General features: G+C 40.3%; 2 protein-coding genes across 3 annotated transcripts in view; both read right to left on the bottom strand.

The window, feature by feature from the left end:
* Positions 1-20: 20 nt before the first annotated feature.
* Positions 21-8652, bottom strand: usp14 (ubiquitin specific peptidase 14 (tRNA-guanine transglycosylase)). Its single transcript, XM_085253888.1, has 16 exons — positions 8453-8652; positions 7456-7601; positions 7153-7185; positions 6953-7057; positions 5755-5858; positions 5585-5643; positions 5375-5505; positions 5172-5252; positions 4993-5075; positions 4679-4793; positions 2720-2785; positions 2513-2605; positions 2300-2428; positions 2145-2205; positions 1171-1278; positions 21-1062 (listed from the first exon to the last, which is right to left on the bottom strand). Exons 1-16 carry the CDS (start codon positions 8466-8468, stop codon positions 917-919), a joined length of 1476 nt encoding a protein of 491 aa, XP_085110014.1. The 5' UTR covers positions 8469-8652; the 3' UTR covers positions 21-916.
* A 534-nt stretch (positions 8653-9186) lies between these two features.
* rock1 (Rho-associated, coiled-coil containing protein kinase 1) overlaps positions 9187-15288 on the bottom strand; it is a 31355-nt gene continuing 25253 nt past the window's right edge. Inside the window, exons 26-33 of one of the 2 annotated variants that reach the window (XM_085253885.1) lie at positions 15031-15222; positions 14778-14943; positions 13050-13120; positions 12867-12955; positions 12670-12748; positions 12279-12540; positions 11563-11770; positions 9187-11292 (exon numbers count right to left, since the gene is read on the bottom strand). In XM_085253885.1, coding sequence (XP_085110011.1) covers positions 11241-11292; positions 11563-11770; positions 12279-12540; positions 12670-12748; positions 12867-12955; positions 13050-13120; positions 14778-14943; positions 15031-15222 — 1119 coding nt within the window. In that variant the 3' untranslated portion in view covers positions 9187-11240. The remainder of the gene's footprint in view (positions 11293-11562; positions 11771-12278; positions 12541-12669; positions 12749-12866; positions 12956-13049; positions 13121-14777; positions 14944-15030; positions 15223-15288) is intronic. The other variant, XM_085253886.1, reaches the window with a different exon arrangement.

The raw sequence follows: 15288 nt of genomic DNA, 5'->3' as shown, positions 1-15288 counted from the left end.
TTTGATACACAACAATCTCATTTTGGTGTAACACTTTATTTTCACCACCTATGAAACGAGTTCAGTCAATTAAGTTATTACAGAGAGTTGACGTTCAGGCCTTACAGACTGTGGCAGGGCGATCGGGAAAGCTGCACGGAGAAACATGGTCAAGCACAGCATTTTTTTTCTTTTTGTAAAGGTATAGATTAAAGTCTGAGATCCGCATCAGCAAGAATGACGTTCAAAAGCTTATTGAGCAAACCATCACGGTTGAATCTCAAGCCTTTATTAAACCGCACACAGTTCACCACAAGGGCAACATGTTCTGAACAGTTTCCCCACACACCTCCCTGAAAAGAGCATTAGTGAAGATTTGGCAGAAAGAACCTCATCTGTCAATACATTTCAGAACAATTACAGGAGATGATGTGAGCCAAGCACTTAAAAGACCTGAGATTGAACCCAGATTACCCCGAGGGGGCCAACAGGTGAACAAGGGCAAGTCTTTACAGTGTTTTGTAATACGTCAGAGACAGCTTGGCTAGGCATTTCTGTACAAGATTAAATGACTAGAGAGAAACATTTTGCTTTAATGATATGAGCACCTCATCAAAGGCTTTAAAAAATATACAATGTGTATAAAACATTTAATGAAACTGCAGCGCTAGACTCAAAAACCTCTTGAGGATCCAGTCCAGAGATTGCCTCTCATCATCTCTCCATTTTCAAAGCCCACTGTGGTTGAATATTTAACACCATTTGACAGAATTTGTTTACAAGCATCTGTGTTGGTTACAAAAGAAAACAAAAAAATTAAGGTATTCAAATCTTTAAAGACACCAGTTTTATTGCACATCTATGCAGACAGTGCTTTGAAATGGCAATTTGTGTGTATATTGGATGTTGTCTTTGTCTTCTGAGAAGTCTGCCACAGCTATTGTTCCTCTCCAAGTATGTCCAGCCGCCGGGGGCCATACAGTAGAACATACGCTATATGCCAGTCTCCGCCACCTGACAGTCGCAGGATATCCTCTGGAGACACCACACTCACCTTGTCATCGTCAAACTTGACCCACTCATCTGTCAGAACGACACCGGAAGACACGACACATGAAGCGCTTGCACAGTATAAATTGGGACTGACTGATGTCAGGTGCGTGCCGATTACTGTCACACAAATGCGATTACCTTCTTTCCTTTTGACCCATCCCACATAGTGGCCTGAGGAGCTTGAGCGGCCTTGGTGCGTCAGCACAGCCTGCAGGTCGTAGTAGCCACTGTTGTTGGAACCAAGGTCTACAAGAAGAAAACGTGCCGTACCTTTAATTCTGACTCGTGAGCAAAAGAAAAATATCCACACAGAGAGAGAAAAAAAAAAAAAAAAAGCATACTCAAATTTCTATATATATCTATATAGATATATATAGATATGTACTGATTAATGATTATTATTATAATATTTCTGTCTGAGTCTAAATTGAATCGAATCGAAGAGGAGATCAAATCCAGTTGGGGCCCTGTGAATCAGATCGCGTTATAGAAATCAGTGACGATACCCAGCCCTACTGATAGTGTTGCACTGTATTTTTCACCGCCATAGCGACAAAGCTATCAGACCCTTTCCAGACGATAGATCGTGTTTTGAAGCTTGCCATGTTTGTCATGCATTTGTCCAGTTTTCTATTTTTTTGTTTTTTACAGGACGCCCTGTTGGTGCAAAAATACTATTTTATACCTGTCAAAATGTTATCTTTGGCATTTTTTGCAGATTCAAGTGAACTTTGCTTAGTTGACAATACTAGTTCATCACATGAGTTAGGCACCTTTTTTATGCTCAAATGATTCATAAGTCAGTCTTACAAAAAAAGTAAAATAAATAAAAGTAAAAGTCCTGTACTGAATGTCCTTCTTTCTATGTGTAAATTGAGTGAAAAAGCAGCCAGGATAAAAGACCTTCAGAAAGCCTGGAGAACTGCTGCTCAGCCTGGCTCCTTGGAAACAGGGGTGATGACTCGAGACTTTGTCCGGTAAGGCAGGTGAATTTGTAGTGCATTTACATTTTTTCCCCATCTACTTCCAACACCTGATTTCTTTAACTTATATTGTAAATGTATTTTTTCTACTCATGTAACATTTCCTGCACTACTGTCACAGGTACATACCCTCTGAGAACGAGAAAGGCTCATATTTCACTTCTTTTGCTGCTTCTGCCTTCTTTATCAACTAGAAAAGAAAATCAAATAGAGTTTATGCTTTAAATAGGAGTTCATCTACTCCTAAATGTGTGTAAATGTCATGGCGAGCTGATCTGCTTTACCTTTTGCTGCTGTTTCTCTAGCTTCTTGTCCTCGACCTCCTTAAACTTTGACCTGATTGGTAACATCTTTTCCTGCAGCTTGGCAGTGCACAGCTCATAAACATCCAACATGAGCGGGAACTTGACATCCTAAAAAAATATACACAAATTCTGAGACTTTAGATCCTCAGCTACTGTGAGCACTGTAAGAAAGAACTGCAGCTGAAGACAAACCTTTAGAACTTTTGCATTGACAGACTCCTTCTCTTTGTAGAAAAACCTGACCATCTGAACAGTCAAGTAAGCAGGCAGGCGGCTAAGTTTTGACTAACAGGAGGAAAGAAAACCGAAATGAATGTCATACTCAAGTCCTACATTCACACAGTCCTGCAGGCAGTTTCAAATGACAAAAAGGAATATAAGAGCGAAAAGAGGACTTACGGATTTTATATACAGCGCATTTCTGTTCAGGGTCGGAGACATTTTTGTGATTTCTTCCTGCAGTCTCTGTTGGGGCAGAAAAATCAGAATTTAAAAAAACAAAACAAAAAAAACCAACTTGATCAGCTGTCTTATCATGTCTTGTGATAGAACATATCCTCTTTACTACACAAGCGTGTAACCACCAGTATCCTTGCACCTGTCCACTGCAAGCCATTTCATTTTGCACAAATCTTCCAAGTTTGTGCGGTTTTTCCTTCTGATGAAGTACGATTGGACCAACTCATCCATGTTGTAACCCATGCTGATTGACAGGCGTCCTGGCCCAAACAGCTGGAGTGGATCAGCATCTGCTAGAAGCATAACTGTGAGTCCTTCCCCCTGCAGAGGTCCTCTAATGACACTGCAGGGGTTGGGTGTATTGAGGATGGCCAGGAGTGGGAGTAAAGGGAGCTGTTGAGGAGTTTTATGGAGTGGTCTGGTAGATATCACCTCTTTGTGGACATGAGCAAGACAAAAGAGATGCTGGTTGATTTCCAATGTGAAAAAAAGAACTGTGACTAAGCCCATTACCATCATGTGTGAGGAGGCTGAAACAGTGGACTACTACAGGCACTAGGGTGTTCACTTGAATGGCAGACTAGACTTAAGAACCAAAAGTGATGCTGTGCGAAAGGGGGTGAGCAGACGCTACTTTCTGAGGAAACTCAGGTTCTTTAGTATGTGTAGCAAAATGCTGGAGATCTTCTACCATCCTGTGGTAGTGAGTGTCATTTACTTTGCTGTTGTGTACTTTGCTGGGGGACAGCATCAGTGCCAGAGATGCCCCCACGATCAACAACTAATTCACAAGGCTCGAACCATTGCTGGTCAGAATGTGCAGGTGTCTGAGTCAGTGAAGGACGGGAGGTCAATGACAAACTGCTGTCCACCATGGACAACCCACCATACCAGCTCCCCACTACAGAGGCAGCAGAGCTCATTCTCATTTGGACTGATTCAACCCCGCTACCATAAAGACCACTTCAGGAAAGCATTCCTACTATTCTCTACAAGACTGTATAACAGTTCCTGTTCTGGGCAGGTAAACACACGTGTCAGCATGCAAGAAATCACATTTTTCAACACAGATTTCTATACTATAGTTTCCAGCTGCAATTTCTTGTGTTTACATACCGGTATTTATTAATGACATCTGCAGTTGGTCTTATTTTTCTTTAACTTCATGTTTTGTTTTGGTTTTGTTTTTCCACTTTTCCCAACTTTTATTTAACTTTTTTCCACAACAAATACAAGACTGGTTCACATCCAAAATAACAACACTGCACAGCACTAGAGTATTATAACATTATGTCCATTAGCATCCAGTTTACAGGTTACTCCCAGTGCTTCCAGTGGTTTCTTCCATTTGTCCACAAAAATTCGGGAGCTCCAATCAATATAATGTCCCAACCTGATCAGAGTCATAACATCAATGATGAGCGACTTCCATAGAGAAATGGAGGGAGGCTCAGCCCCCACCCATCTCAGCATAACTTCACGTTTTTGTTTTGTTGCATATAAATATTTTGCACTACCTCACATTATAAGCCCTTCACTGTCAGCTTGTGGTACTACTTTTTAATACTTTTACAACATTGCTTTTATCGTATTGTGTTCTATTGTTTTCATGCTGTTGTAACACAGTAATTTCCTTTGCGGGTTCAATAAACTGTCTGTCTTATTGGCTTGTTATGTAGGCCCAATTAGCTGATATGTGCCTGTGTATTGCACTCATACAGTTTGTGAATGAATCAAGCTTAGCATTAGCTCCTAACTGTAACCATAATAGTCAAAACACAAATGTTAAAGGTTAAAAATGTCCAGTCCAAAACCACTGTGTGATCTCAAGGTGGCTATATGCATCTTTCATACCATCTATGCTTTGCACACAGACCTCAGCCTTTTCATGATACTTACCAGCCTTAGTCCTGTTGCCAGGTATTTCACTTCTTGGTTGATGAAGCAACTGAGCTGGAGCTGGCTTTCCTTGCCCTTGATTGGTTCCTCCTCCTCAGACTCTGTGCATTTCATGCTGAATAGTAGAGTTAAGAAGAAGCCCGGCTCATTAATGTTTCACCTCTAGATTTTATCTCATTACCAACAACTATGAAAGAACAGTGCAGTCTTTTAAAGTGAAACTTATACTTGTATGTATATATATATATATATATATATATATATCTCAAGTATTAAAGTGCACAAAGATTTGATTGACAAAGACAGAAGGATACCTAGTTTCAAATTCTACACCAAAATACTGGTCAATGAAGTTCTTCTTTGCAGAGGCAGAGGCAGCTCCACCCTCAGATTCAGTCTGAAGATTAAAAATAACAAAATTTTCTCATGAATTTATGAGACAGCCATAATTAGATTACAAAATAATAGATTTGGTGGGGGTTTTAAGCATTACCTCCATGGTAGTCTCTGGTTCTAGTGGCTCCAGCTTTTGCTGAAGCACTCTCATCATCTGCAGCCAACATTCATTGGCATCCTGAATAAACAACAAAGCACAATAAATGTCATGAATTTGCTGCCATTATGAGACTGAGTTAAAGACACGTCACATGGCTAATCAAATTTAACAACGCAGAACTATAATTAAGAGTTTTTCACCTGCTGGAGGTACTGCCCCTGATCCCCCTTCTCAGCAAACTGTGGAAAGGCCATATGGAGGAACTGCAGCAAAATAATGGGAGGGAGGCTGGACGAGGTTTTATCCATAGTCTCATATAAATCACGAAGGGCTAAAAAACAAAGAAACCATTTTATTTGTATCAGTAAATTCACGACATTAATATGTCTATTTTTTGGCATGCTTCACACCTGCTGTGATGTACTGAGATGGTGCATTTGCTCCTGAAGATCGCAGAGCACCTGAATACCTGTAGCGGGAGAGTGATGTGAGGTGAACGGCAACTAAAACCAGTGGTGGTGAAATTATTCGTAATGATCTGAACACGTCACCGACAAACAGTAATAGCAGTAAAAATGACCTCCTGAGTGCAGTTTTGAGCTCTGGCACAGAGCGTAGACACTGCACTGTGGCGTTCATGTAGCAGGTGTTGCCCAAGTTCGTCAGTCCACAAGGCAGCTCCATCTGACAATGACAACATTCACAGTGGCATTGGTTCATCTCAAGGTATAACACTACGTGTAGGTAAGGGATACATAAATTTAGTTTCATTGTAGATCTGGGACTGTGCAGAAGGGACAATACAGAATCAACACATCACATTGAGTCCACTTCTTCTTTATCAAGTATGGTCATCTGATCTGTTCTAGATACATAAACTGTCTTTTTTTAAAAGCTCAAATTTGTTGAACTCTGTCCTTTCAATTCTTTTGGCGCGTCCAATTTCAGAAACGTTAATAAGTTCACACGTCAAACTCTATGAACCACTAAAGAGGCTTTGCTCATTTCTTTAATTTGTTCTTCCCTCCTGCCTGTGACCAAGACATCAATCTCAGTACTTCATGTTGCTGGAGGAGCTTTAATAAAAGACGCACAAGTGTATCCTTTTTAGGAAGTACTAAATAAATAAGTAAATATAATTCAGAGCAGCCCTAAACATAAACAAATATAAAGAACACTGCTACATCTGAAAGTGTAAAATACAGTTGCACTATGATGCAGTTGTGCCAAACATGAGATTTGAATAAAATCTCCTTAAAAATGGGGCTCCAGAGGATGCATCTCTCTCTCTCTCTCTCTCTTTTTTTTTCTTTTTTTTTAAATGGCTGTTTTATCCACCAACTTCTCTCTCCTCATGTCTCTTCCTCGCCAATTCTGCTCACATCCCTGATGAGAGGAACCGAGGATCCACAGATGAACAAACTCATAATGAGAAAGCGGGTCTTTTGTTTGCCCATTTCCATCTTAAAGACATTTACCCAGTATTTATCATGTGGAAGTTTGTAATTCATACTGTATTTTGAGTCTGCTGCATATTTTCTCTTCAGTAAATAAATTATAAATTCATTACTACACCAAAACACCTAGCTTGCAAATGTCTCACTGAGCCACACACACAAAAAAAGTTTTTAGCAACTAAATGATTCTGCACATTTAGTTTACCATTTTATACTTTATACTCAGTACATGAAAGCCCAATTCAATCAATCACATCCACACTAAAAGCTGTAATTGTTATATTTGTTCACCCCACAGTGGTAATTTTCAGGATTACTCACCGCTGAGGCCAGCTGCTCCTCAGTCATGTCCTCTACAAACATGGGTCGGACTGCAGGCTCCTCGGGTAGGGCATCTGCTGAGCCCATCATCAGCAGGGTCATTCCCTTCAAAAAGCAGAGAAATATTCATTTCAGTAATTTATGTGAAAATTTTGTGATGAAGCTCCCGTAAAGAACCACTTGGTATATGCGGTACTCACATTTTTCAGCTTAATATTTCCCCACTCGTCATCCTAGAATTCAGATAAAACATTGATTAGCAACCTTAAAATGGATAAGGTTTACTCATCTTACCTTTAACTTTACCTTATTTGTTTCAAAACAAATGAAAAGACAAAACCAATCCTATAATTAATCAAAAAGTCCCTTTCATTTTTGTAAGAGCCATAGCACAACCTTGAAACTGAACCGAAACTAAGCATGTTTAAATTAAAGGAACTATATGCACTGGTGTGGTTCTCTGAGGATCTCCTTTTCTAGATTTTGGATGTTTATATTAGTACCTTGAGAGTGCCTCCCTTCACCATGACCTTCTGTCTGTCTGGCTGAACTCCTGTCAGGGCAAAGAGCTGCGCCTTGAACACCATGGGTGGTTCCTCAGTGTTGAGCTCTACTGCATCAAACTTCTCTTTGCCCCATTTCACATTTACTGAAAAGAAACAGAAGCACTCAGTGTCAAAATATTAGCCGTTCCTGGTTTGGGAAACCGTGACATGACACAGCACCTCCTTAGCATCAGGGTAGTGCTCCAAGGAATAAGGCACCCGGTTAGTCAAGCTGACTGTCGGTGAATAAACACAAAGTGGGAGCCAACAAATATGCAGCAGTCTGAATGTCTATGAACCGTAATAAAGGCGCTCATTGGCGATTATAGAAATCAGTATAAGATCACTGACACAAAGAAAACAAACTGAGTGATCGCATGTCTTCAAGACGCAGTTGGAGTAAAGACGTATAACTGTACACTATGATTTAGCTAGCTTTGTTAGCAATGCTATCCTTTATAGTAAAAGGCACAAGTGCTCCCAATTCTGCTAAAAAATTTATAGGGAAATGTCTTCAGCGAGTAAAACCACAATTAAAGTGGTGACATTGCGGTGAGAATCAGTAGCTTTACATAATTAGTTAACTCACCTTACTTATTACCTGCTAACTGGGTAACTAAGCTAGCTGACAGCAGCAGAAGCTCAGTTAGCTTGGACAGCTTTTTCACGTACTCAGTAAATAACGTTAACAAACAGCAAGCCGGATACAGTGGTGTAATAATTCTGTGCGCTTCCCTGTTTCAAAAAAGTGTCTTCTGAAATAACTCTACCACTAGTCTAAGAACAAGATGCTGTCAAGATAGCATGCTAACGGTTGTAGGCTAAATGCAAATCATGCTACACACAGCTAAGCTAACATGCTAATGTAATTTAAAACTAAAAACACGTGTAAGGGTTCCCGTTTTTAAAGTATTTTCTCCTTGGTGATAATCATGCTGTATTAAAAGTACTTTACCTGTAAACACCGGCATATTTAGAAACCTTTAATATCCTCAACTCGCTATTTTTCCTGTTTCGGTCCACTGGGGCGCGTATGAAGAGTTGCTAGTTCTCGGACTGAACTTCATTCAAACAGAATGACGCTGCAACAACACGCTGGGAACTTATCGATGCGCTCTGACATCTGCTAGTCGCCCTGCTGGCCTGCAGCAACATCCGAGATACACACACCCAGATCATTCAGACTTCTTTAATTACAGTATTTATAAGGCTGTAACTACACGGATTTCCAAGTGTGAGTGAATGATAGTTATCTCACATTAAAGAGTGCACTGCTCTCACTGTGACACCGTAAATAGACCAACTTTGGGGATGGAACCCCTTTGTTCCTTCCACTCCATATGATTAAAAAACACCAAGTATTTATTTATTTTTTTTAGAATATAAAAGCACAAAACTACAATTAATTGTGCCGCTATAGTTTAGTGATTAAGCAGAAGACCAATATGGTGAACCCTTGTGCAAAGGCCTGGGTTTGACCCCACAATAGGACATTTCCTGCATGTGTGCTCTGATGTCCTGTTCAAAATAAAAGTGAAAAAGGCCCAAAAATAAACCTGGTGAGAATAAAAGTGTCAAGATTAGCAGAGTTAAATTAGCATATAAAGATGTGCTTAGGGGTCCTTGAATCTGTCCCAGCTGGCCTGATACAAAAACATAAATGACATCTAAAGTGAAAACTACTATACAATGAATGACAGAGATATGTTTATTGACATATCCATCAGTGCGGATTCCAATGCAATTTAACCATGCAAATTATCCAAGACACGAGTAGATCATAGTTCCAGTGCTTTTTGTTTTTAACTGAACAAAACGTTACACATAAAAAGACTGTGGAGGTATTCCATAATCCTTATGTCTCTCTCATATTATACACTGTGGGGGTGTTTGCATTAGCGGGACATTACCATGTTAGAGAAAATGACTTGCAATCGAGGACAATCATTGACACGGGCTTGTTTTTAAGATACATCCTCCTCAAATTTATGATATGAACCAAGAACGGGGACTTTGTTTTTACACAAACTCTATTGCTACGTGTTCATAAAGAGGTAATCTAATATATTTATTTATATATATAATTTTTTATATATATATTCAAACCAGACAAAGCAAGTTCTGATAAAACCACACACGTGTGGCAAATTCTTAAAAAAAAAATGATGGAAGAATTCAGATTTGTCTTGTTTCAACAACAAAAAAAAAAGGAAAGAAAAACATATGGCAGTAAAATCAATATCCAAACGGTAAGGCACTAGGTGGGCCAAATGCTACACCTGTTTAGTCTTCTACAAATAATTTACAGTCAAGTCAAACAGTGCAGTTTTACATTTGTTAACTTAATGTTTTCCTTTTGAACCACTTATCTATGAATCAATGTAAGGCAATACATTACAAAGAAAAAATACACTGAATACACAAAAAAAAAAATATTACAGACAATGTACCAAATAAACAAAAAAAGTTTTAGGACTCCTATATACCATTACAATGGAATTTTCCTTATGGCTTGGAGCAATAAAAATAATTATAATAAAAACAATGCATAGATTTAAATGATGATCTTGCATGCTCCTCACTCAATACTCAAAACATCTAATACTCATGTCCCAATACGTTGTCCCAAACCTGATATAACTGACTTGCAGAGTGATAAGAATAAAGGCCAGAGACGTTAGATGAAGGCATCAGTCATTAAAAAAAAAAAACAACAACAACAAAACCAAAACAAAACAAAAGCATAGTTGCATTAAAGCCCACGTTATCCGACAGGTGGGGGAAAGAAATTACTAAATAGATATCAATTTTCCGCCCCTGAGACACAACCTTTCGCCGCAGATCTGCAATCCCTGTATGACAGTACCTTAAACTGAACACATACATGCAGCAGTCCCAGCAAAACCCCCTTTTACCTTCCAGTTTCCATTCCAACTCTCACATGATATGAACCACAGGATGTCTACATGACAGGAGTCCCTCTCTCCCTCTGTTGTCCATCTTTAGATCAAGACGTGTGCGCCATCTTCTGGTGAAAACGTAGAGCTGCAAGTTTGCTGAGTTGGTCAAGTGACTCCCTCCCCTTGCTTTTTTAATGTCCACGATGCCTTGTGTCTGAAGTGTGTTGCAATTTCTCCAGCGTTGGTTATTTGTCAATATACATATATTTTTTTAGCTTTGTTTTTTTTGTTTTTTAATGAATTATCTATGCAATACAGTTTCTTTCCATTTTTGAGGATGAGGAAGGAAGGGAAAGTTTAGAGTCCAGAGAAAAATCCCAACGGTTCAGACGGTTAGCTGAAAGAAGAACAGAGACAGGTGTCCAGTAAAAGAAAGGCCTTTTCAAAATAAAATAAAAAACCTTCGTTAGTAACCCAGTCTAACAACAGAAACAGAAAAGCTGGCTTACAGACACTATAACACCTTTTCATGATGTTTGACCAGTAATGTAAAAATCCTGAATATTGGTCTAATGAGAGTTGCCATGTAAGAATATGAAGTTAGTAACTGACCCCAACAACACATTAGTGCCAATTAGAAAATCCCAAGTGCCAACTGCACAGAGCCCAAGAGTCAACCAAGCAACCAGGAAGTGTCTCTTGAGTTTGAAACACCCAATAACACAATTAATAAATAGACAAGTTTAAAGTCATAGAAAAAAGTCTGTTTTTTAAAAACGCACACACACACACACACACACACACACACACACACACACACAAAACTTTCTGAAGAAGTTCCTGTCAACAAGTGCTCGATGTTGTGTCTGCTGCTTGGAGGGTGGACTGCGCTCTGCTACAACACAGGAGACAAACAGCAGGTCACATGACTGACTTGACCACATCTCAGCCCACAAGATGGGTTTGAGGAGAGAGAGAGAAAAAAAAGGCTACTGACTGCAGCACACCCTGACTGACTGCCTGAAGAGAAAAAATACTCACGTTTTATCCTAGTTATCTAAAGTTATTTCACCATTAGTGAAAATATGTAAACGCAATCTGAGTTAATAAATAAATACAAATAAGGTCTGACGAGATGGGTTTTATTTCAAAGTTATCAAGTTACCTCAGCTTTCCTGTATTGCTTTTAGGGTTCTTGCGGAAGGATTGGTTGGGTCCAGAGCGAGTGGACATGGACCGCGGCGAGGCTCTTGTGAATGTCGACGGCGGGGTCTTGGGAATCTTCTTTCCGAGGTGGCCGATCCATTTCTTCTGCTCGTCTTGGGTCAGAGCCAGCAGCAGCATGTCCCGGGCAGAGGTCACGTCGTAGTTTACTGGACAGGATGACACAATCAAGCCTTAAAAACATGACCTCGAACTATCCAAGTCCTCCAAATGACTTTGTTTACACATTAGCAGATGTGTGGTACAAAACCTGATCGTGCCAGTGGTTTCACACTATTTCACTGATGAACAAGTGGCAGTGACGTGTCAACATAAGCTGGAATTTGCCAAGGGAGGACGAAACAAGGATGTAAACAACGCTTTAAAATACTTTCTTTCAACAAAAAGGCCTCAAGGATATAAACAATGTTTATATGACTGATACTGAAATTAAACAACAACAAGAACTCCCTTAGAAACCTCTGAGTTTAGCTGCAACAATAACCAATTTGTCCTGTTTACTTTGAGTATCCCAAAATGCTTCGTCAGTGAATTCCAACTTAGAGCCTGTACATAAACTAGAAAACACCTTCAAGGATTTATAGATACGGACTGTTTATTGTCTTAAAATGCTCGTGATACCAGCTTAGCCTGCAGAGATAAGAATTTGTGTTTTACCTTTGCAAGGAGCAATAACATCCTCCTTTTTGTCAAGGTGGTCCTTGTGGCACTTCACGTGGCAGCGGCGACACTCCAGGGCCGGAGGCGGCTTGAAGACGTGCCACAGAGGCTTGGCACAGGCCTCGCAGTTTGAAGGGAAGTGATATAACGTGGGGATGAACTCGTGGCCTTTGTGTGGGAGACAGTTGGTCTTGTCGCCCTGAGGGACTGTCTCTAGATCCGCCTCCTTCCTGCACTCTCCCTCATTAGCATACAAAATCTGAATAGTTAGAGAGAGATAGACAGGGCCTTGTTTCTGTGGCTGAGCAAACTCTATTCATGACTGCATGGAAATGTGAACATAAAAATAAAACTGCACATTAAAAAACAACAACAAAAAAAAGCCTACCTGGAAAATCCTTGGAATCTCATCAGTCTCAGCTCGGTACACATCTCCTTGCGTGACTGGCCTCACATGAAACAGTTTGCTACACAAGAAGGTATAAAAAGAGGAGAAATCCATTAACCTTTGTTACTTTTTCTTCTCTACATTTTTCAAGAAGACCGAGCTAGCAAGAAGAAGATGCCACAAAGAAAAACACTTACTCGATATCCAGTACCATCGAGGGGTTGGACTGCTCCTTATCCTGCTCGTCATTGTAGAACAGAATCTTCTTACTACTCACCACCACATACTGCAAATGTTGCAGAGACAAATGAGAGGGTTGGTGAAACCTCTTTCTGCATAATGAAAAATGTGAGCGAGCAAAGGAACCGTGCGACACACACCTGCTTCTTCCATCCGTATCTTTTGATGTTAGCACGATTAGGAATAGACAGCCAACCCTCCAATCTGGACTCTGAAAAGCAGCAAAGAAGAAAAACATGAAAAGAAAAATTCTGTGCAAGTATTTAGAGACACTAGATGAAGGCCATGCAGCAAATCAGGTCCAAACTCAACTGGGGAGAAAAATAAAGAACAAGTCAATAAATAAATGAATAAATAAATAAAACGCTGGTGAACTCCTCGGGAGTTTGCCAGCGTTAAGGTTAAGTGCACTGGAGTAGGTGACAAGAGAAGACTGTAGCTATCCCAGGCTGCAACTTCACACACCCATGCAAGAAGAGAATATTAGTATGAGTAAGGCCTTCTTATAGCATGCTAAGAGAGCATGTAAGACTGCAAAAGTATGTTAAAAATCCTGATGTAGTATTTGTGCAGCTGGAATTCAATTAGCTTGATCACTCGCTCCTTTCACAGAAACAAATGTGTGTTATCTTTATTCAAAAATTAAATCATAAATGCAAGTGCATGCAGCTGAAACAACACAATCTAAACAGGTTCAGTAGGGAAAAAAAAAAAACACCACAAAAAAGTGGGATTTGTCTACTACATGTGAGGTCGTGAGGGAGGTCTTCGTGTCCAAACGAGCAGCGATTTGTGGTGAGCATGCCGACACAGACACAAGGGTGTTGCGTGTTTGAAGAACACGTTTGTTCCAGTGTTTGGAGACATTTAAAAGGTGCTGAGAGTGACGCGGCAGACCTCACACCGGGTGTTGTGTCAGTAAACTTTGTTCTAATTTGGCTGCTTCACTGCTCAGGTCGGCCTCGTGACATTAAGCAAATTCACTCCCAGCGCTCTCTCGTAATATCTCGTCACTGTTAGTCATTACATTATTTTTTTCTCCTCTAGAGCTGATTCACTCCCCACACTCTGACAGGCTTCTTTCAAAAGTGCTGTTGAATTCTCCCAGCAGATATGGCTGTCACACCTCTGGCAAAACAATACTTGAGAAATTGGGTGGAGGGGAAAAAAACAACAACAAAAAAAACTACAGTACACACACATACAACAGCAGCAACGCAGGCCGGGCAAAAAGGGGCTGATTCACCGAGTTACTCACAGAGGAAAAGGAATGGAAGTTACAAAGATAAGAAGAGCAAGGAGAACCAACTGGGCATGAGGGAAATAAAGAAGAGATTGATTTAACCACAGCTACCAACAAACATGAAAACAGCCAGCACAACATATATTCATACACATGTTAGATGTCATTTAAGAAGGTGATGCATTAGAAAGAGAATTAAGTGAGTCAGTACAGCTGCTTCCCTGCCTTCTAACACCTTACTGTACTAAACTTAAACTGCTTGGAAAAAAATCATTCACATGATGCTCTAAATACAGATTCAGATCTTTTGGCTCATGAACTAAAAACAACACATTTAAAAGAATAAAACCTGAAAGGGAGACTTATTTTAGACGAGACAAAAGTCAAATGTGTCAAATAAACCAAAACAAAAATCATATTCAGAAGGTTATACTTCAGGAATCGAGTCCTCGTGGTACCTACGCTAACTGACACAAACAAAGTAAGTCAAGTTTTCAACCAAGTAAAATCCCACACCGCATAACTTCGTCACCAGATCAAAGTTCACGAGTGTAAGTTTATTTGATTTTTAACTGTCACTGTGATCGATAAAGGCAACAGCAGCTGTGACGGGCTGGGAACATACCTGCGATATTACTGTCCGTCTCGTCTGTCTGCAGGCTGGTGACGCTGGAGTTATCCATGCGCTGCTGCAGGTCGTTCAGTTTCTCCCGGAGCTGCTCGATGTCGCTCTCCTTGCTGTCCAGCTGCATCTGCAACTCGTTGCGATACGTGCTTTCCTCTGCCAATTGCTGGTGGTAGGAAGGTCAAAGGTTAAAACCAAATAATAGTCCACAGATCATCATACTGGGCCGCAGCGCAACCAGACGTTCACGTACCGCCTGCATCTCGCTCAGCTCCTTCTGGTATTTGATGGCCATGTGGTTAAACTTTTCCTTCTCCTGATTAAGCTCCAGCTGAAGCTTGCGGTTTTCCTTCTCCTTTTTCCGCAGATCAGCTGTGCTACCCTTCTTCTTCTGGTCCAGCTTCATGTCTTTACGATTCATGATCTCTGCCAGTTTGTTCACCGCCTGACGGATGGAAAAGACCGAACAGTTGAACACATCGGCCGCATCTCTCCACTTGTTTACAGGAAC

The sequence above is a fragment of the Mchenga conophoros genome, linkage group LG18 (genome assembly GCF_057382185.1).
Source record: "Mchenga conophoros isolate Kocher_MC1m ecotype Shallow Benthic linkage group LG18, M_conophoros_male_GT1.1, whole genome shotgun sequence".
Lineage (NCBI taxonomy): Eukaryota > Metazoa > Chordata > Actinopteri > Cichliformes > Cichlidae > Mchenga > Mchenga conophoros.
Note: the sequence above shows the minus strand (reverse complement) of the source record. Positions and strands in the feature narration are given on the sequence as shown.

What these genes read in the sequence shown, in the direction of transcription:
- usp14 (XM_085253888.1), bottom strand. An exon ending in TCAATGCAAAAGTTCTAAAG is followed by an intron (nt 2,429 to 2,512) that starts GTTTGTCTTCAG and finishes ATATTTTTTTAG; the next exon opens with GATGTCAAGTTCCCGCTCAT. An exon ending in GCCTTTCTCGTTCTCAGAGG is followed by an intron (nt 1,279 to 2,144) that starts GTATGTACCTGT and finishes TTCTTCTTGTAG; the next exon opens with ACCTTGGTTCCAACAACAGT.